Source organism: Leuresthes tenuis, unplaced genomic scaffold (assembly GCF_036924035.1).
Source record: "Leuresthes tenuis unplaced genomic scaffold, fLeuTen1.0.hap1 SCAF_21, whole genome shotgun sequence".
NCBI lineage: Eukaryota > Metazoa > Chordata > Actinopteri > Atheriniformes > Atherinopsidae > Leuresthes > Leuresthes tenuis.
In genome coordinates this window covers 10,608,474-10,631,634 of record NW_027325375.1, presented here as the reverse complement: position 1 = coordinate 10,631,634, position 23,161 = coordinate 10,608,474, and the positions used below count along the sequence as shown (strand labels likewise).

Sequence of the window (23,161 nt, the reverse complement as noted above, 5' to 3'; positions counted from 1 at the left end):
CAGTCAGCGAAGATTATAGCAAATTGGTGTTGTGTTTCCTGCAGCTACGTTTCCAAATGCTGTTAATGCACTCAACGCAGCTTTAAACAAATGAAGAATTTGCTAGAAAACTGATGACGCCGATATCTCTTCTAGTGTACATAGAAGTTTACATTTTGTCATTTAGCCCGAAGCTTCAAACCAAAACCACTTACAAATGAGGAACAGCATTCAACCGTCAGTCAGAGAGCTCTCTGGTGTAAATGCAATCTGTTTAAAGTGCGAGTTAGACGTGTCATTTTGTTTCAGGTTTTTGTCTTATTTGAGACTGCCTTGTGTTTTGGGCTGGCAGGAACAAATTGGTTGAAAAGGAGAACACATAGCCTGTAAAAATGGGACTGCTCAGATGGCTCCGGCGCCCGTTTTCCAGCTGGACTTGGATATTTGAATGGACCATCGTCCATGTCCCAGTATAGATGCATGGCAATGGAATTATACTGTCTTAGCATGTAGTCTTAATGGGCTGTTTTTCATAGACATTTTCTAACGCATTTTGCCATCTGACAAAAGAAAGACAAAGTGTGTGAATGAGAGCATTTAAAACTTGCTGTTTTTCCATTTTTGCTGTTTTCACTGAATAAAAAGATGGAACTTTGGACTCGTGTGCAGAGGTATGTCTGGTTGAGCGCATACGTGGAGGCTGATTTAGTTCCCCAGAACGGAATATCTGGGTGCGTTAGTCCAGTTTTAGGAAACTCGATTTGGCCAATTTCAGCCAAACTGCCATGTTTACATGCTTTTTAAAAGTCCTGTTCTGGTCAGACTTACACATCAACCAGTTCACTTTAATCTTTGTGAAGTGGGAACTTGCACAAGACTAACGGTATAATTTATTTTGTGTTTTGTGCACAACTGATTTGGTTCTACACAAATTTGACAAACGCAGCTACTGAATAAGTTGTCTGCTCACGCTGACTTAAAATTACTACCCCTGTCGGCACAAAGTAATCACAGCTGTTCTCAACCTTAAATGCAACCACACTGTTTATCCTCTCAAGTTTTAGCCCACGACAGCCCCGTTCTCACCCGCTACACACACACACACATGTCAGCATTGTTTGTGCTAAATTACAGCCCCAGCTGAAATGAGCAGAACAGAAGACTTACCAGCCTTCTTTGGCTGATTGTACGCTTGGTTCTCACTAGCATCAGTGTGTATAGGAGGCTTTTTTTTTCTTTTTTTGTCAGAGGCAGCTACAAGTGTGTCAGGGTTCATGCTGATTGTGGAATTTATGAGGGAAAGGAACTTACAGCTTCACAAGTTTGGCTGGTAAAATTGCTTCCATCCTGTTCCAGTGTGTACTTGTTTAAAGTTGAAGCGGGTCACAGCTGCTTCTGCCCTCTGGAGATGACAAAAATGACGACAAATTAAGAGCTCTATCATGACTCCAACAGATGAACACGTTTAGGTTCATTTTGAACAGCCTGTAAATATGTGAGCGCTCGGAGCACGATAACCACATTCCTTTCTTGGTCTGTTAGAGCCACTTAAAAGCCTTTAGAAACAGAATAGATAACCATGTTTTCCGTTTGTCAGTGCAAGTTTTTGTTTTGGCCAGAGGGTCATTTTGTTTTCTCTCTGTGTGGAAGGTACAAGAGTTCAAAGTGTATGAAATCACCCTGAACGTGTCCATTAAGAGCTCAAAAAGCTAATCCCTTAATGTTCCACGCAGGCCTGAATCCTGTTGCCCAGTGGTTGTCAGCTGGTGGTGTAGGTAGCTATTTGCATGCCACCAGCACTCATCTAAATCCAAACAGCCTCTGGTTTTAAACAGCTTGATATCTGCAAAACTCATAAGTTTTCTCCCATATGTTTTGGTTTCAAAAGAAAATATGCACTAATGATGGATTTGGTGTTGTTGTATCTTATTGTCCTTTTAACCTATAAACTCTATGTCATAATGTTCACTGTGTTTTTGGGGAATATCTTTCACACAGACTATCAGTTTGACATCTAATACATCTCAAATGATTGTCTCATTTGAAAATGTGTTTAGACTCAAACTAATTAGACTGTTCATGAATAATTTTTCATAACACACATCCACAATTCATGTGCGGAGGGAATTGCAGATATCTTGAAAAATTGGTTCTTTGCTAAGTTGCCTGTTATTTGCAGAAACAACACTGGGTCATGCCTTGAGTTATGTGCCTTTTTCATGCTTGAATAATTCACAAGTCAGTGTTAAGTGGCTTATCAAATAAAAAAAAATAAAAAAAGAATTCTCTGACAATGGTTGAGTCTAAAGAGTGGACGGAAAATGAGTAAAAAGAAAGATGTCAGTGCTCAAAGAAAACTAGGAAAACCGCCTGGAAAATTACTGGCCGAGACCACTTCAAAAGATTAAGAGAAAGTTTGCCTGTTTGGAAGCAAAATATAAAGAATTGAGAGGGAGGTGGCTCCAGACTTGTGCACAGTATTCCTTCTGAAGTTCCGCATTAGAAAAGATTGATGAAAAAGGCGAAATATGAAAAAGCTTCCTGAATTTTGCATAAAAGCTTTTATGCTAGTCTGAGGAGTATTTTGCTTTTGAGAAGAGCTGATGTGCATCAAGGAGCTCTGACACAGTGAACATTGAACTTATTTTAGCAACCACTTTGAGAGCTTGACAAAGTAATCACAGCATAGCCAGCTGAACAGAATTCTCTCCATTCTTTTTCACATGTATGGTAAAAGCAGCTGGTCTTCTTCAAGGTTTTCTTTCCAGCTCTGTCCACTTATGTCTATTGATACCTTCTGACAACACTTTCCACTATATCTTATTTGCTCTGCACTAGGGATGGGAATTGTTAAGAAATTAGCTATTCCGGTTCCATTATCGATATCGCTTATCGAATCGGTTCCATTATCGATATCACTTATTTATTCGGTTCCATTATCGATATCACTTATCGATTCGGTTCCATTATCGATATCGCTTACCGATTCGTTCCATTATCGATACCACTTATCGGTTCGGTTCCTTGTCGGTTGTCTTATCGATTCTCGTCCAGGTATATAGTTCAAATATAGTACAATATATGACTCTATATATCTAACTCTGCCTCACTCTTGCAGTCCTCGTCAACTAAATGTTAATATCAGATGGAAATTATTCATACAGTATGTCGCTAACATTATTACAGTCAACAGGACCTGGAAGTTTTACGTTACAGAGCTCTCTCAAGTTTTGAATGCAGGCAAGAGTGACATCTCTCCCCTCCCCCCGCCGTTGGGTGGCTCGGTTGGACGGGTCGCAGGAACGGGGGTCTTTCATTAAGAGTATTATTAGTGTTGTTGTTATTAATAACTGCTCTGCTTAGACTCATGGGAGACGTGCTTGTTTCCTGCCGTTTCCATAGCGATAGCGGCGCGCCAGAGAAGTTTATATTATAATTTTTTTTCAGCGTGAGAAATACAATGTATGACAAAAGACCCAAAAGCGTGACTGTCACGCTCAAAACGTGAGACTTTAAAGCTCTTTTACAATCGACAGAGCCTTGGAAATCATATTGGAGGTATTTTTGCCGTTATCCCACAGTCCAGAAAACACACATGAGGGTAATCTGGGATTCTTAATTGACAGGAGGACAGGAGGAGTAAGTGCACGTGTGAGTGCACATGGCCCTAAAATGGCCTGTCCTGGGTGTGCCCTGCTTCTCCCCCAGTTATAGCAGGCATAGGCTCCAGCCCCCACATGATCCTGAATTAGACAAAGCAGGCATAGATAATGAACAAATAAATGAATAAACACCGGCTTTGTCTGGACTTCATACCAGCAGAAGTTTTGAAGCATCTGATGCAGATATTTTTGTTATATATTTTCTCATGTTCCACACTAAAGTTCTCAGGGCAGTTCCTCAGAAGTCTTGTAACACGTCTGAGAACAAGTTGGGGAGCACTTTGGTGTTATACAAACAGTTACAGTAAATCATCCGTTTTTTGATGGAAATTTGCTTGTTCCTCAGGTTGCTGCTTAGCTGGCTAGCCTAAGTGTTTAATGAGGAAGATTCCTTATTTTTTCATTATATCTTATCTCAGCAATACGGTACAGGATTACATGTAGGGATCGGTTTCCTGTACCAGATCGTCCTCACACTGAGCTGCCTTCATGTTTGTTGGTTTTAGCTTGGGCGACTGTGAGAGAGGCCGCTATGTCGGATGTTGACAGAGATAATGACTAAATTTAAAGAACTGTTTCAGTCTGCTGTGCTGTGGAAACTGTTGCCAAGGAGTGAATCAAGAAAGCTTTTGTCAAATTGCTTTTGATGTGAAAATAGTAACGAAGCTAAGCCACCTCTCGTGGTGCAGAGTCTGCTGAGACATTGGAAGCCTGATTTGCAACAGAAATATTTTGGCAGTGCTTGGAGGCTGTTGCTTTTGTGAACTCGTCAGACTTTTTTTCCCCAACTGCTTAACAATCAGAAGCTCAGCTATTTCCAATAGGACATATTATTTACCACAACTGAAATACCACTTTCTATAAGTTTAATTTTTATCTGGATGTATAGAATACCTCAGTAGCAAGCATTTATGAGTTCATAGTTACAGACAAATAAGTAACAGCAAATTATGGAATGAGGCTCATTTTTAACATCATCCGGTAAATATTCTATTAAAGCATGTGAGTCCATGTGATGCAACATGCCTGCAGCAGGAAGCTTAATAAACCAAACACTGACATCTACCAGGGTAAAGGTTTCACACATCTAAAAACACAAACATGGCAGTGCCGCTGATTACATTGTCAACCCTGCGGTCATCTTTTCACGCCTCAGAATTTGTTTACGGAGACCACAAATACGAGTGTGAAATTGTAAGAGATATTAGTGCTAATTAAAGCCTCTTTGTGTTCACAGAGAAAGTCCTGAATGTGCCTGTGTGTACCTCAGATGTAGGCCATGGCACCAACAATGTCTAAAATGATGCTGGGCTCCAACACAGTGCATTTGAGGGCAAGAGATTGATCAAAAGTTAAAAAAAACATTCAGGCTCAATACCCCACACCCACCTCCATCTGTCAGCCTGCCTCCACACAGCATCAGCCCTAACTAACCCACATTCCCAGTCAAAAGAACAAAAGAACCAGCTAAGACACTGAAGGTGATACTTATTGTGGAAAATGATCATAAATAGGCAGAAGCCACAGAAAGGGTGGCGTATGTGTGATCAAAGCAGAAAGAGATTGGGGTGTAATTGGGAGGAGGGGGGGCGGGAGGAAGCTGTGGAGGAGTCATTGTGCTGAGCTGATGAATAGTGGGATTCAGATGGCGGTGGGAGGTGGCCAAGCACAATAGTGAAAGTAAGGGCTGTGTTTCCAGTCTTCCTTGTGCGAGGATCCTTTTACCCTCGCTGCTCTGTTGCCTCAGCAACACAGATCATGGGTTAGTTCAGGTTTTAAACACCACACTTGGCTCTGCTGGCCTGGATCACACATTTCAACCTGCTTAAGCAAACACTTTATGATTAGACACGTTTAAGACTGCCTTGTTTTTAAGTGATAGTGAACTGTGTTTCCTTTCAAAGTGACCCAGCCTCTCAGGCGGGTTCGGAGGCAGATGGACTCGGGCCAGTGTCAGTCAGATTTGTCGGAAGAAGCTGCAGCCGACCAAAGTCAAAGTTGTTGAGGTTTGAGGCATAGATATAGTTTATATCTGCTCCATAGATAATCTCAGACTGCAGAATTCCCTGGTCACAGCTTTTAATTTCCAAAATTAAGATGTCCATGTTTATCATTGATGTCTCTTCGGGACTGAAATATTTCGATATATTGGCTTCTGCTACATCAACATTAACCATCCTTTTTTATCTAAAAAATTCTAGTTTTATTAAATTGTTGTTTCTTTTCTGTTGGTGTTGGTTTTTTTTACTTTTTGCTTTTCACAGGACACAGAGAAAACAAGAAACTCCAGGCAAGGTCACCAGCGATAATTGGGATAAACTAATATAACTTTTGTAATATTTTTAAGCCTGAACAACGACTCAGTATGACTTTATTGTCGTGTTTACTGTGGCTTTTAAATGTAACACACTCTAGTTTCCACCACTACCTCTATCACGCACTCAAAAGTAGATGTCGACCGATATATTGGGCCGATATTTGCGTTTTTTACTTGTATCGGCATCGGTCGATACGTGCGTGTGTTCGCCGATCAATTAGCGCATTAGCGATTGTTCACATTTCTTTTTAAAAAAATTTTTTTTTGTTGTATTACTGTTAACAAATCTTCTCAGGAAGGTCATTTGCACCACGAAGGCCTCAACGCTGAACATGTAGAAGCTTCATTAGAATGAATGATTTAACGCTGAGCTCTTACATAAGGTTTTGCAAGTGTCAGAGGTGCAACAGAAGGGGAGAGGCTCTACGAAATGAAACAGGAAGTAAAGCAAATTAAGGTTCAGAAAGTCAAATTTATGGACTGGACTTTATGGACCTGAGTGCTCTCATTTTGTTTGTATCTCTGTGTAATTTAATGATACAAAATGCAACAAAATGATGAGTTTGAATTGACTCCTGAAAGCGTCTACACTCTATCATCAACTTTAGTTGCTTTTGAAGTTGCACTCATTAGGTTTAGTGTCTCATAACAACCTATGGAAGCAATTGGGGCATAAATTACATAAAGCACAACAATTGGGGCCCATAAAGCCCCAGGCCGTCTCTCAGGGTGTCGGGGAGACCGCCCTGGCTTCGACCGCTCCTGCACACAGATAAACACACTTTACTGGCGGCGCGGTCCGCTAGACCGCACGCTAATGGCGCCCTGCTCAGTTTATGTGTGGCTGTGGTAAAACGAACTAAGATGCAGCTCATCTACGTGTCAAGCAGACGATATCACAGGGTTAATCACAGGCACATCATCACTCTGACCCACTTTTCAGAAGGAATTAGAGTATCGCCTGATCGTGCACAAACTGCACTCTGTTGGATGCTGCCATACAGGCGGTTCTTTCTGCAGGCATGACACAGTTAAACAGGGCAAAGGTGATTCTGTTGGATGGTGATTGAGGATGATGTCAGAATACAGCATTTTTACAACTTTAACAAACAAATCTAAAGGTTTTTGGGTTTTTTTTATCTCAGGGAGCAGGTGGCTTCTGTGTCATGTATGTTTTACATTCTTTTATTTCCTCGAAGAACATTGCTGCTGTTGTTCCCATGTTTAATTTTTGTAAAAAGAAAACTGGTGCTGCTCTTCTATGTGATAATTAAAAAAGGATTTTGTCTAATTTTCCAGGCACCCCACTCAAGCCCATCACACCAACTAAAATCTCTGAGGAAGGAGATGATGTTTTGGGGGACTACACTGTTGGTGAACAAGTATGGGTCAACGGCGTCAAACCAGGAGTAATTGCCTACCTTGGGGAGACCCAGTTTGCCCCTGGACAGTGGGCAGGCGTGATACTGAATGACCTGGTTGGCAAGAATGATGGTTCAGTGGGTGGTGTGCGCTACTTTGAGTGCCAGCCCCTCCAGGGCATTTTCACGCGACCCTCAAAGCTCACTCGACAACCAGTTGGAGAGGGGAGCGACAGCCACTCTACCGACTCAGCCCAGAATCAGACCCTGCAGGGAGGCAGTGGCGCCCCCACTGGCCAGCGGGTGGTGGTGCCACTCAGAGAGGGCCTTCTCAACAGCGCTGTGAAAACAGGAAACGAGTCTGGGTCCAACATGTCAGACAGCGGGTCAGTTAAAAAAGCTGGAGAAAAGGATCTTCGAGTTGGAGATCGAGTCTTGGTGAGTAAGTTTGTGTCATAACTGGTTTGTTAGAGAGTTTCCTGTAGATTTAATTCAGTTCCTGACTGCAAGTGTCAGGTACTCAAGACAAGAGAGTGAAAGATTAAAGAAGTACATCACTGTGCTGAAAGGATCCATCTGCAGTCTATCAAAGAATTTAAGCCACACGCCATGTTCATTCTTAAAGGCATGTGACCCTTGGATGACATTTTTTTGAATTTCATCGATTTCTTTCAGTTAATTAAAGCTATGCTCGAAAAACAGTTGTGACATTTTTTTATTAGATTTTTACCAGAATTTAAAACACAAAACTAGCTGGAAGAATGATGATTATTCTTTCTTAAAGATGTTGGAAACATTCAGCAGTCAACCACTGGATACCAAAATGGGAATCACATCAATGCATCTCGATGGGACAAAAACTCTTTTTGTTACTCATCTGAAACCCCTCATTGGTCAACCATGACCTTATGTCTTACTCTGCAGTCATAAATCATGTTGCTGAAGGGACAGAGGGCTGCTCCTCCTCCTCACTTATATCTATAAACAGATATTTGCATGTATTACCTCTGCTGCTGCACAAGCTCTGCAGTAGCATTTTCTTACTGTACAATATTAGATCTAAATGCTCCCATTACAATACCCTAGAAGCTTCAAACATTTTAACTGGCTGCACGGTGGTCGTCAACATCGTCGCCTCAGCGCTAACATTATAACCACCCGCCAAATGTTGAGTATGTCTTCTTCATGCTGCCAATACATCTGTGACCAGTCAGGGCGCAGACTGAAAGCATCTAAAGCATCCTGGAGTGTCTGGTAAAGGGAACTTTGGGTCCTGTTGGTTGTGGGTTGGAGTCTTTGTGGATTGGGATTGAGACAGATGCCTTCAGATGGTGTCTTTGGAGTCCGGAGGCCAGATGAACACCTCAGGCGCCTTTGTTGTGGTCTTTGAGCCAATCATAAGCAGTATTTGGGCTGCACATCTGTCCTGCTGTTGAGGCTGCTACTGGACAATGCCCTTCACTTTACCTGTCAGTGGTTGATCGTGTTTGATAGGGAACACACAGATTTATGATGCTGCAGAGCTCAGTGTCAGCACACCTCTGGTAACTCAAGACTGAAGCTTTTCAACTTTTCAGTTGTCATGCTGAACCAGTCGCTGTGCAGAGGTATGAACAAAAGTCTGAAACACTTACAGTAAAAGGTTGCTGTAAAACCTTTAATGCATCCATTACCTCTCACTGAAGCTTTAGTTTGTGAAACTGTGCTCACAGCTTGTTCACTTCCCCTGCAGAAGGGAACACAAACTGAGACCAGGGGATCCGTGGACTCCACCATACATTTAAATGTTTTTCCAGACACAGCACCAGCAATCACTTGCATGGACTGTCTGGACACATATCTCAGACCTCCTGTGAATGTGGTCCAAGCAGTCCAATTGTCCCAGAAGCATTTCCACCTGCACTTAGAGATTTACTTGTGATTGAATCACTGGGAAACAGATGTAAAAGGGGGCACTGATCATTTTGCAACCCACAGCTCTCCAAATGATCCTAATGATTCAACTAATTTTGGGTTTTGTGATGCACTTATGCCTTCAATGAAGGGCATAATTAATGTTTCAGTCTCAGTTTATGCTCATTTGTCTCTTCATGATCTGCCACCCCGCTGACAACTTTCTTGTTTTTACATCTCATGTTGCTCTTTTGGATTTCTACAACTTCACATGATGCTCTAATACAAGTGCATGTTAAGATCATCTACAGTACTTTAGCCAAATTTGCAGTTGAATGTTTAAATGTCAGATGTGAGGTTTATGTGTGTCAGGGAAATTGACATCACGATAGAAAGCTTACATTTCATAAGTTTTCCAAACTTTTAATTCATCATTTTTTAGTGCAGGTTTATGAGGATGAGGTTGACTTTTTCTCTCTATTTATGAAAAGCTAAGCTAGCTGGTGGCTGCTTTCAATATGGTCCAACTGCAGCATTTCAGACCTCACTCCTCAGGCAACCTAATCCAGTGGGATTTGAGCATGAATGGATCCAAGTCCATCACTGGCCAACACAGAGAGAAACAACCATTCACACTCACACTCCACCCATGGCCAATTTAGAATCACCAGTTAACCTAACATGCTTGTTTTTGGACTGTGGGAGCAAGCCGGAGTTGTAGAAAACCCACGGCACGCATGCAGGGGGAGGACGATGCTAACCACCACCACACCACTGTGCAGCCTTGGTTTGAAATTAGACTTTAAAAAATATGTGAAAACAAATCAAATTCATTTTGGGTGATATTGAACATCCTGTTTAAGACCAGATGACACAATTGTTCTGTTGTCATTTTAGCAACTCTCTAAAATTAATTCTGAAATGTACTAGTGAGTAACATTAGCTAAATACTACATCATATCATCAACCATTAGAATAGCTTATTGTAGTTTGTTGTCTTGTCTTTTCCATAGTCTCTTCGTACAGCAGGAACCGTCTTCTTATACTCCGTTCTGGTTGGCCATTGGTTTAACTGTGAAGTCAGCAATTGGACCCTTTTCATGGCTTTACATGTTATAATCGAAAGGAAATCACAATTTAAAATATGTAGCCAGATTTTCTGTAAATATTATGTAGCTGAAGCTAATTGAGGACTACATCCCAGTAGAGGCCTCAGTAAAGATGGATTCAGTCAGTGTAATTTGATACATTTCTTGGTCCCCACAGACTCTGTTTTTCATTATTCTATCTCTGCTTCACCTTCATCCTTTAGCCTCGTTGCAGAAAAGCTGGCCAAAGAGTTGACGTATAAGCCAAGCATTGGAGAGATTTTACCCTCTGTTTTGCTCTTTTTCTCATTGACTCATTAGTTTATACAGTGTTCACCACATTGAATTATTGACCGTGGGTCACATTGCTCTCCATTTACTGACGGGCACGGGGGATAGTTACATCAGACCATGTGCAGCTAGAAACAGGGAGCTCCAGAAGCCTCCATACTGGTCAATATTGTAAATCACTCCGGATTACTTTCAGCACTTAAGAGAGGAGAGACCACTGCTGACACATTGATCAGTGGATCCATCTATTTCCTAAGCCTCTCCAGTGTAATCTATCTTGCTGCGGTGGCTTGGATGTGCTGGCTTCCAGTTGTCTCACGGCCCTCCTCTGCTGCTGCAAATGAGCACAAAGAGTGAATCTCAAGTTACGCACCGTGGACACAGATTTCTCTTCATTTGGTATAGAATTATGAGATAGTGGCACAAGAGTGACACGTTGAAGTGGAGGCGTCTTTAACAGGGCCCAGTTTGCTTCTCTTGGAGAAGTTAACTTGCACAACCATTGCTATTATAGCTAAGTGTTCATGTAAAAAGGAAGGATGAGGCTTATGCTGAGTGGCTAAACCCTGGTGACTTGTTAACACTGAGTCACTTTGACATCACACAGCCATGACAGAAACAGCCCAGTCTAATGTCTTGTGACACTACACTGTTTCTTGGCACATCTTCCTCTTTGGCCTCGGTGGTTCCACAGGGGGACAAGTGAGCTCCGATGAGGAATATTCGTTTGACAATTGAAATCCTCAGGCAACTCACCACTCCTTTTTTTAATAATTTTTTTATTGTTTTTTCCTATATTTAGTTTCATATTGAAAACAAGTATAGTTTTATCTGCAAACTGGATACAAGCCAATAACAAAAAAACATGAGGGTGAAAGATCACCAACATATTTGTTAAAAAAAACATGCCTAAAAATGGAATTATAGCAATGCAGTCAGATAACTTCCACATGTAATCTGTTAAAGGTGGACATGCTGGTAATAAAGTTGATTAGCAGAGTAAAGAAAGTGGATCTTTAAATAGAAATGTATCAAAAGCAGCATGTTTTATGTGCGCCAAGTCGTGTTTTCTGCTTTGCTGCTTTATTTTAGTAATGTCCTGAGGAAATGGGATGTCTCATGGCTCATGAGTGGTTGTGTGTCATACATGTGGTCACCATGTGTGAAAGTCATTCAGCAGCTGTGGAAGTCAGTTTTAGAGAGTGTGTGTGGATTTTAGACTGTCTTCCTAACAGGAAACTGTGTTTTTTTTTCAACTGGAGAAAGCAGAGTGGTGAGAAGTGGCGTTCCTAAAAATATCGGGAGTGACAGAGAATTATCCTTGAGAGAAGCCTTCCTGGAATGTGATTTTGTGAAAGAAGAAACCATTGATTAGTGGACCTACTGAAGAAGGAGTAGCAAAAAATCCAAAGCTTTCTTTCTTATTTTTTTCCCTTGGTTTTCTCCTTTAAAAAAAGTCTTTCATTTTTTTTAAAGTTTTGTGGTCTAAACAATAAACAGATGTCTGTAGATCATGTCCACACCTCTGACTCCAGGATGTAACTGTGTGTGTGTACAGTGCAGAAAGGCTGAGTCACTGCGAGTCAGAGCAGAATGCCTCACACTTCTTTTGGTATCACTCATCACTTGAATGGCCACGTTTAGGGATTTTGTGTGGAACTAAAAAAAAAAGTAGATACAAACGTGTCCTTCTTCTTTTGAACAAATTTATTTGCCACATTAATGGTTAATAAACTGGAATTATTCTCTATCAGTGCGTGTCGTACCCCCACTCCTGACTCCTCCTCTTCGACAAAACCAAAGCAGCTGAACAGGATTAAACCGTCAATAATTTCATTATTTACACCATTTTTTACCGTGGCATGCCAAAAAATGTCTCCTCTGGCAGAAACCTACTGTATTACATAAACTATCTGTCCACACACATATTAGGAAAATTAATAGAAAAAGACACTGTTGTAATCATAGTTGATGGCACATTTAAAGTGAGGCATGAGTTTAAAGCCTGGCCTGTACTGGACTTCAGGATGCGTAACTCTCAGGCTTTTTATAGCAGAGAACATTCATTTGTGAGGGCTCTTTGGCTGAAAAACTTGTTGTATGCCCCACTACCAAAGGGCAGTGAAAGGGTCATTATATGTATGCAGAACATTGACGGATTCTGGTATTTTAAACAGGTTCAGTGCTGTAAAACAGCCATCTGGACAAATAGTTACCATCGGCACAATCGGCAACATCACCCATAGTGTAGAAGCAAAAGGGATTATGGGAAATGTTTTCAGAAACTTTTGACATTCTTCCACCAATGAACTGAATTCTCTCGTAACTTCTTAATGTAGTGCCTTTGATTGTCCTCCTGTTCATTTTATTACTGTAACAGACTTTTCTGCTCTCTTTATTTTCAGGTCGGAGGCTCTAAGATGGGAGTCATACGTTATATGGGAGAAACAGACTTCGCTAAGGGTGAATGGTGTGGGGTCGAGCTGGATGAGCCCCTGGGGAAGAATGATGGTGCAGTAGCTGGTACCAGGTATACACACACACATAAGTATATATCCTTCCAGCTCCAGGAATTCCTTTCATTTTTTTTTCCCTAAAAGGAAATCAAGGAGGAGGATGTGTTTCCATCTGTTCTGCTGTTTGTTCTTTCATCACATTGTCCTTGAAATCCCACCCACCGACCCTCTAGCCCAAATCTGACCTGTACCATTTGTTGGCATGCCTTTATCCATAGCATTCAACAGATACATGATGAATTAATAATTTACTTTTAGATTTCACAGACTTTGTTTTAGCTCAACACACACAATTTGCCAAAACTGGTGAAGTATGTTGCAGATAACCTGGAGTGCTACTTCAATTTTAGTGCGAAGGATAAAAACACGACATTCTTCTTGTATTTCTAACATCTGAGAGCTGTAAGATAAATCTGTGCCCAGTGGGATATTATTTTCAGTTGATTGAGGTACCTAAACAACAACTTTGTTTCCTCAAACTATATACAGATTTTGGCAACATATTTGTGAGACAGTTCTGTGCCTTAACCTCTTGCGTCCCTCTTGCTTCCCCCTCCTGCAGATATTTTCAGTGTCTTCCCAAGTTTGGCCTGTTTGCTCCAATCCACAAGGTGATCCGCATCGGCTTCCCCTCCACCAGCCCGGCCAAGGCAAAGAAGAGCAAGCGGGTGGCCATGGGGGTCTCCTCTCTGGCCCACAGCCCCAGCAGCTCCTCCATCAGTTCAGTCAGCTCGGTGGCCTCCTCTGTGGGTGGACGACCGAGCCGAGCTGGGCTGGTAAGATAGCTGCGATGTGCGTCAGACTCATGCTGAGAGCAGGCAAGCTGTTCAAGCTGAGTCTGATGTGCAGTTGAAAGGAACTGTTTGACATTTTTGGGTTATGCTTATTTGCCTTCTTGCAGAGTTAGATGAGCAGATCAGTCCTCTCATGTCTATAAGCTTGATTTGAAGTCAAGGTCATTCTTGTTTTCACCATGAGGTTGAAGTGAAACCAACAAGATGCAGCATGTCAGTAAACGAGGGTTACACGTGCAAGCATGCAGACATGGTAACCTCTGGACAAAGCCAGGCTATCTTTTACTTGTCTTTATGCTAAGCTAAGCTAACTGGCTGCTGTCTGAAGAGTCATATTTGCTTTAGAGACATGATGATGAGTGGCAGAGAACCTCTCTGCTGTCTCTGAAAACAAATGAGACTCATTTCTAAAATTGTTCCTTTAAAGCGAGTAAGTAAACCTGATAGCCTGACTGATTCACACACTTAAATATCTCGTTGTAGTACAACTATGATTTCGGAACATTTAAAATGTGCAGCAACAGTCTTCGGTGAGGAAAGTCTGTGTACAACTCCAAACCAGGATTCGATGAATCGGTTCTTTGTGCTGAAACACTCCCTTTTCTGCTGAGCAGTTAATGATTTGCACTTTGTTGCTGTGCACTGCCAGAATCGGGCATGACAAAGAGAACTCAGCTCGTTTCAAACGCTCTGTGTCTTTAAGACTCTCAGCCATGCTTGGCAACAAACTGAAGTCAGGCTATATCACATTGATTTTAGCTTCTGGTTACAAGCCAGTGCTTGAAAGGAGAACACTCCCATTTACTTTCCTTAATTGTTGGCAATGGCATCAGACAGTACTGAAAGCAAGCGTAATTATTGATCTGGCCTATCATGCTGCACATAAATATCCTTACGTACAAAGATATTTGCTCGGTCATAGTTTTTATCTTGTTAAATAAGGTAAACTATGAGGAATTGCTCCTATCGTGTATAGCTGATATGTAGGCACAGAAATTGAAATTTACACGAGAATGACAGGCGCAGTCAGTTACTCTTTCTTTGTCAGTTTTTGTTGTTTACTGTCCTCTCATTGTGTAAAATAAAAAAGACCATCAAAAAAACTAAATACAAATCCCTAAGTCTCTAAAGTTCAAACTACGAAACTGAATACTCTCAATCGGCTCGGAATCTTTTCAAAGAGCACACTCTAGTGGTCAGACAAAGAAATGCATCTTGCTGTAAAGTTGAACGCTTTTATTCTTGATCTCGAATTTTTAGATATTTCTTAAGCAATCTAAAATACCTTCAAAGAATAAAATAAAACCTCAAACAAAGACCTTTAAAAGACTGAAACTCATTTTATTTGTCAAAAGAATTAGATACAAGATATTTTCTTTGACAGCAAAAGACTGGGGGGTGTCATTCGTTCTTCTGCCAACATTTCAATCCTGTTTTTATCTTTTTTCTTGCTTTAAGTTGACTGAGACATCGTCTCGCTACGCCCGAAAGATCTCTGGCACCACTGCGCTCCAGGAAGCCCTGAAGGAGAAGCAGCAGCACATCGAGCAGCTGCTGGCTGAGAGGGACCTGGAGCGAGCCGAGGTTGCCAAGGCAAATAGCCACATCTGCGAGGTGGAGAAAGAGCTTAGTGTCCTCAAGGCGCAGCACGTGCAGGTATGAAAAAGGTCAAAGGTGTCTGTCTGTGAGGGAGAGACAGATAATCGGATGGTATTCACTCTCACAGCTTTTATGTTTAACAATAACAAGTAGTGGCAGTTCTGTGTTGCCGCACACACACACAGTCGTCTTCTTTCTCTCCACAGTATGCCGCAGAGAATGAGAGCACACTGCAGCAGGTCAAAGCCATGTTGGCCAGCACACAGAAAGATAAACTGGAACTGGCCAATCAGCTCGAAGAGGAGAAGAGGTGACCTCGCTCGAACATCATATGCTTTCTGTGTTACAGTGCTGGTGCTGAAATCCAAATGAAAGTAACCACAAGTGTTCCGTTGTTCTTCCTGGTTTTATCATCATTAAAGTGGAATCTTCAGAGACTCTGTATTCCAAAGATTTTTCTCACAGATCCAAACTGCATTTTTTCATGGATAACTCTTTGTGATTCAAATTGTTTTCAGTTCATGATGCACGTTTTGCCTGATGTATTTCCAGGAAAGTGGAGGACCTTCAGTTCAGAGTAGAAGAGGAGTCCATCACCAAAGGAGATCTGGAGGTATTTACATTATTGATACCTTTATCAGTAGTGCAATGCATGCGCTTTTTATATCAGCTTTACAGGTCAATGTTTGAGTTGATAGGTTATCAGATTGGGTGACATCAACATGGAGATAAAGACTAAAACATAGGCGGGGGTGTTTGGAAAGATGTGCATATTTCTGGAGATTTAAAAAACCTTTCAAAGAGGTTTAATTGTTAGTTGCAGCAGAACTGATGGTCTAGGCAAACAGCTGTTTGATGAGCAAAGAAAACTCACTCAGTTTTATCATAAAAACCACAAATGAATGGCTAATGTCTGAAAACGTTGAGGCTATGTTCACGATCTGTCCTTGTTCCTCTCTGGAACCTGAGGAAGACAGAAGCTGTTCCTGCTCTGAGCCCTGTGAGGGTGGAGAGGGGACTTCTGCACTGTTAGATTCATCAAAACTTCCTTTGAGCAAAGATCAATTAAAAAAACACGATTATAATCCTTCATATTGTTCTGACAGTGTAAAATGAAAAGTATGCGGTCACTGATAATGGCTAACAGTATTTTTTAAAGGTTATCGACTGTAATAAGAAAGATAAACACTGAACTTTGCTATGCAGCAGTTCACATCACCACAAGAAGAAGAAAACTGTCTTTGTCAGCTCTGAGCCTGTTTACACATACAGATACAGAAGCCTTGAAAAACACTTCACTTGTATACTTTCTGTTTTAGCCTTCAATGCTTGCTGTGTTGTTTAGTGATCGTTGCTCAAACCGGAGGAGATGGTGCATTAGTCTGGGTCATTTCAGCTGTGGATAAATACCTTTAGGATCGTGTTGAGCAGCCAGCATCCCAATTAGTTTCAATTACTACATTCATGGACAAGAATACTGCCCAGCGTGACTCTGTGCCATTATTACATTTAGGACAACAGTGGAGCTCCGTGGCACGGAGGAATATGGCTCAGATTTCAGACACCACCTTTTTGAATAATAGTGTGTCTTTTTTTTTTAATTCAATTTCTTTGCAAGAGGTCAAAGAATTGAAAGTCATCAGCCTTATTCCTATCTGAGCCACATAGTCAGACACATAGCTAAGAAATTGCATGTTCATTTTGATGGAGCCAATAATATTTTCAAGAATGCATTTCATAGACTTTTCAGTCTATTTTTAAAAATGGATGTGAGTGTTCTCACATCCCTGAAGCGCTCAGTTAATGTTTCATCGTGTTTTGTGAATGAATGCTCACAATATTGAATCATTAAAGAGCTCAGACTGGCGTGTGTTCATGGGTCACGTATCAGTGACTGAGAAGTTGTCCTTCGCTGGAAAATGAGAGCGAGATGCCACCTTTAATTATCCCTGCTGCGTATAATTATCCCTGCACTTTGTTTAAATGTTGTCAGTTCTTTTACTCGCTACCTTTCCCCTTTTGAACATCGTGGGTCTCTTTTCATTTCAGCTGTTATTTATTTATGTGCACAGAGGTGAATTTGGAACACGTCTTTAGCCCCTCGAAAAGTCGAGGGCAGAGGGGCTCAACAAAGAGTTAGAGAGCCTGTGGCCACTGTTCTGCTTTGTAAAGTCACGTCAAAGTCATGTTCTGACTGCCCAAAACTAAAACAGATCCAAAGTGATGCGAAAGATACGCTGTATTATACATGCAATAGGACGCAAAACTGCATGAACTCTTTCATGACCTGTAATATAGAAATACTGTTGTGTAACTGTAGTAACGTGTGAGTTTCTCTGATGTGAAAGCTTCAGTTTGTGGTGCGCTACATCTGGACTGCCATCTGTAACCTGGCAGCTCTGATTAAGACTAAACACGACAGCATTATGCTGTTGGGAGATTAGGCTGTTTTCGGTTTAAAGGATAAGGCTGATGTAATTCTGTCAACAATCCCATGAAGAGACCAAACAAAACATTAACACTTAAGTTACACTACAATTTTTTTTCCAGAACTCACTGCCAAATCTTTAGCTTCTATTGGGGGTATGAATGTTTGAAAAGAAGCTTGCAGTCATAGAAATAATTTCATTATTTCAAAAGGCTTAATAGTTTTTTATAGAACTGTAGTTTTTAGTAAATCTTCATTTATTTGAAAAATAGAACTTCTTTTGGACTGTTCTTAGTTGCAGATTAACACACATTCGGTGAGAATATTTATGGCAACAGCCTGGTGTTTGTACGCTTCATTGACTCAGAAATAAACTTCAGTGCATGCTTTTGCTATAATATCATATTGTCTTAAATGGTCTTTCCTTTGGATTTGCAGACGGAAATCTATCCATCTATCCATATATAAGCTTGTTAAAGCACGGCTCTGCTGCATCGTGTAGTCACAAGCTACTCTTAGCCAATACAGAAATGAGTGTCAGTTGAGGTTAGACTCCAGCTTTTACCTTGTCTCCTGTTGCATTAGTTAGTATTCATTTGAACTTATTTTCCTATTCACTTTTTTTTTGCAACGGCTGGCTTTTTATGAAGTTTCTTGCTACACTTTGGATGTCAGGACATACATCCTCCACTTTTCCTCCACAGACACCCAGAATGAATATCTCAGACTGATGTTTTAGGGGGTTATTAATGCACGACAGTTGTTAAGTGGATTTATGGCTGATTCTCTATACATCATAATACCCAGGATGTCCTTCACACTGATTTGATATTCTGCCAGAACGTCAGCGAGAGCGTTTTCAATATTGAAGAATTGTCTCAAATCACATGATACAAGGCTTAAGTTTTTAGGCTTCAGACATGACTTAACACTTTGAAACGCTGGACTCCTGCTTCTGCCAACAGGGAAGACGCAGTCATGTTGCAGTATCCTTGAGGTTGGGTAAGAGAACCAAGGTGAAAAAAAAAAAGTGTGATCTTGTTTTGGCTTTGATCCGCTGCTGAGCTATCTCAAATCTTGACTTCAAATCGACTTCAAATGCTGTCAAGGACATTAACTTTACTTCGACTCTTTTCTCTTTTGCTCATGTGTGTTGTGCCGTAATCTGGATGCAGTTCAGACAACTTCTCTGATATGAATCTACTTGTTAGTCTGAGGTCTGGTCGATTGTTTTCCCACATGGTTGAATTAACATCTACGCACTGTGCAGCAGATCTTCCTCCTCAATCTTTTTGATTGGATACGAATGGGAGGAGGATGTTTGCAGTTGTGTATACGTGTGTGTATGAGTGCGTGCGTGCGTGCAGTCTGCTTTATTATATTCGGTTGGCAGCTTCTAGATGATCAGAGAATGGCTATGCTCTCCTCTTATCTTCCACCTCCTTGCACATACCATTAGCTGCACAAATGACACATTTTTGGACAGTGATACATTTGATCATTTTGGCTCCTGGTTGATTATTTTGGAAGGAAATGATACAATGACTTTAATGCTTGGGAGCAGCTTATCAACTTTATTTGGAGGGTTGCACCCTGCTGGAGCCAGCACTTAGATGGTACTCCCCTGAAATAATGAGGAAGTGCAGTTATGACTGCCAGAACAGGGGATAGTTGGATGCATCAGCAAGATTTAACGCGATGATTTTATCGATACTTTTATATTAACAAAAAAATAGTTTTACTGTGTATGTTGTTACTCGTTGGAACAAACGCTCGTAGAATCATCAGCTGACTCTGCAGGGTTCCTCTTTTTAGGGCTTTTTAGCTCATCGTTTTGGTTTCCTGCCAGCAGCCTCAGTCCTAATTAACGCTGTGAACAAAACCACTGCACAGCGACTGCACTGCACCACACAGAAATCAGGTGAAGTTAACAACTGTTTAGTGAGCTACGTGTGGAGTATTCGTTAGTGAAAGAGCCGAGTCACTTGCAGAGGAGTGGATACTGAGGCGGTTATTTGACAATCTGACTTTTGTCGCAACGTCAGGCATCAGCTTATATTCAGTAGTTTTACACAATGAATTTTAAATGTTGTCTGTCCCAATTTATCACCTGGGATGAGAGAAAAGGATCCGTGACAGGATGAAGATTTTTGCTGATCATTGAATCTCAGACCCTGAACATACACAATATTACAGACATGAACAGGTGAATATTGAGCTAAAGCTGGGATAGGCTCCAGATTCCCCCGCGACCCTGAACTGGGTTAAGCGGGTGTAGAAAATGGATGGATGGATGGATATAGAGCTCATAGAAAACTGTGCACTCAACATGGCTGAGCTCCAACAGGAAGTCACACATTACAAGATTTATTGCCATATATAATTTATCGGACTGATCTTTATCAAGCAAGTGTCACAAATCATATTTGTGTTCGCGCTGTGATTGATGATCGAACTGCTGATTAGCTTCAAATCTTGACCAGTTGTCTGCCGCCTTCAACATTTATCTGCAGTGAGAAAATCTGGCTTGAAATACTGTAGGCTTAATGCTTTAACTTTAACAGCTTTAGTTAGCTGTTGAGTTGTTTTTACTTCCTCCAGGTAACCAAAAAACAAATTAATGCAAAGTTCTTGAAGGTGTCTTTATGGATGAACATTTAGTACCTCCTGGTTCCTGCTTAATTATTCACTATTTTTCAAATATTAAATGCACTTTTTGTTCCTTTGAGCATCACCTCAATTTATGAACATGCTAATTATCCTCTCACTGCAGGGCCGGGACTTTTTTGCTGTATCACACCAGAAACAGCTCTGTTTTTCTCGGTCGTGGCATTCCAATCACAGAATGTGTTTTATATCAGCTGTATTCAGGCTCAGTACAACAGAATACTCAGCACTAGTGCCACATATACATCTCCAGAGCTACACACACATCCACCTGATCGAAAGAAAAATGACTGTGAAAGTCGGTGACAAGATTTTAGGAGGTTTGAAAAATAATGAAACGTTTCCTCATTTTGGGTAAGCGAGAGTGAGACGTGAAGACCTGCTTTCAGCAGCTTTTTGCTGATTAGGCACCCAGGTCTGTTGGCTACAATGACTGACAAAGTGGGAGTGAACCAAAACAGATGCACACATCAGATGTGTTCAAACTTTTGTGACCTAAAGCTCATTGTATCATTTTGTTAAGAGGGAGCCAAATATTTAAACAATCTGTTGCTGTCCAAATGCGCTGTGTAACTTATTTGTATTGTATATTTACTAGAATGTGCCTGGCCTCCTCCAGTTTCTTCAAGAACCTTCAGAGCTTTCTCTTTGATTTCCACTCTATCTCTGCTTGTCTTTATAACGCTCTCAGGCTGCTGCAGGGTCTTACACCTGCCGCAGTAGAAAGGTCAATCTTTTGAAAGGCTGACATCTTTCTGCTTTCACAACTGTTAGAAATAACCCCCAAAAGCAGTGATAGCTGTTGCTTTGTTTCTCATCAGCAAACCACAGTTGAGGAGCAGAGTCGTATCATGCAGCTGGAGAAGGAGCTCAGCCTGAAAAGAGCTGAGATCGAGGACCTGCAGGCACAGCTCAGACGAACAGACGGGAGCTCAAGGGAAATCATTGACGGCGAAGCGGCCACAGGGGCCGATGCTCAACCAGAGACCCACGTCCTACGCGAGCAGCTGCTGTCGTCAGGCCTCGAGCACAATAAGGAGAACTTTGAGCTCAGAGAAAAGTACGAGGCCGCATTAACAGCAAGCCAGCAGGAGATAGACTCGCTAAAGGCAGTGGTGGACAAACAAAACCTTGAGATCAGTGAGACGAAGCAGAAAGTCCAGCAGGCCACCAAGGAAAACATGGAAATGATGGACACCTGGAAGGTATACTTGTACAGTATGTCCTTTGTGACTCTTTAAAGGACTTCAGCAAGAGCAGTGAGGTCATCTCAGTGTAAAAAGTTAGTCATTAAAAAGTAAAAGATTCTCCAAAGGCAGAAAGTGATTGCAATGGAATGTTTGCTGATTCATTACATGTAAACTCAAGGTGCTTTACATTAAAACACAGAACATAGAAATCCAAGCAAAACAAGAGAAAGTTAGCAACACGGCCAGAAATAAAAGAACAGAGAGAGGAGGACTTCATTAACTGAACACACCCTCAGCAGACTTTGAACTGCTGACGACCATCGCCTGAGGAGGTCTGATCAGGTTAAAGACAGTGAGCCAGAGATGTGCTTTATGTTCTTTTATGAGAGCTTTGAAGGTGATTCTGTTTTAAACTTACAGCTAATAAAGTCTTCTCATTAGACTCTGCAGCTTCATTGTGAAGAAGATGAGCTGACCTAATGATAATCCACGACATGGAGCGTGACAGTAGCCTGACCTGCATGAGATTAAACGCATCAACCATTTTCTTCTGGTTTGAGATAGAAATACACATTTTTGGTGGATTCATTTAAGTAGTAGAATTTTTTTTCAAAGATGTTGGTGATTATGAAAATGAAATTGCTATCCAAAGTAAACCAACTTTTAACACCTCATCGTATTTTAGAGACAGTGTTGTCAGTTGTTACTGTAGATCGTTTGTCTTTGACTTTTTGGATCAACAAGAACGATCTCCGCCTTCCAGACATCCAGCAAATGATACCACCAACACAATTTAGTAGTTTGTAAAAAGATCCTTTATGATAGTATCATTGTATGAAAAGGTTAAAGAGAAGGACGGTTCCTTGTGGAACTCCTTGTAGAACTTTTCTTTCTACTGATATAGAACAACAGAAAACAAATTAAACCTTCTGTCTCTGCTGATGAAAACCAGATAAGAACTGGGCCTGTTAAGCCAGCTGAGTCATGAAGTCATTTTAGGCAACACTGAGATCAACAAGAACCTAATTGATGTTCTCTGAGTCAGTGTTAATCCTAAGGTCATTGATCATTTTCTCTGTGATGTTTTCTGGTTTTGACTGATACGTAACATGAATACTGTGAATTGAAATCATCTATTCATCTAGTTGTCTATGAACATTCTTTAAAAGTTTGTTCCAGAAAAAGGGAAAATGTTCTACGACAAGATCATAAAATCTCGAGTGTTTAAAGCAAACTTTGAAGTAGCAGGGAACATGCTACTTCAACTTGGTAGAAATCATTTCAAACAGATTTGGCAGATGATCTCTATTGCCTACAAATTCTGGGTGATTGAATTGATTAAAATTGAAAACTTGATCAACTTGCTCCCTTAATAC

General features: G+C 41.1%; 1 protein-coding gene across 2 annotated transcripts in view; it reads left to right on the top strand.

Moving 5' to 3' along the window:
- The window catches only part of clip2 (CAP-GLY domain containing linker protein 2), a 38,663-nt gene that overhangs the window by 3,944 nt on the left and 11,558 nt on the right, over positions 1-23,161 (top strand). Inside the window, exons 3-10 of one of the 2 annotated variants that reach the window (XM_072374842.1) lie at positions 7,258-7,757; positions 12,997-13,121; positions 13,670-13,883; positions 15,360-15,557; positions 15,707-15,810; positions 16,053-16,113; positions 18,894-18,944; positions 21,417-21,800. In XM_072374842.1, coding sequence (XP_072230943.1) covers positions 7,258-7,757; positions 12,997-13,121; positions 13,670-13,883; positions 15,360-15,557; positions 15,707-15,810; positions 16,053-16,113; positions 18,894-18,944; positions 21,417-21,800 — 1,637 coding nt within the window. The remainder of the gene's footprint in view (positions 1-7,257; positions 7,758-12,996; positions 13,122-13,669; positions 13,884-15,359; positions 15,558-15,706; positions 15,811-16,052; positions 16,114-18,893; positions 18,945-21,416; positions 21,801-23,161) is intronic. The other variant, XM_072374843.1, reaches the window with a different exon arrangement.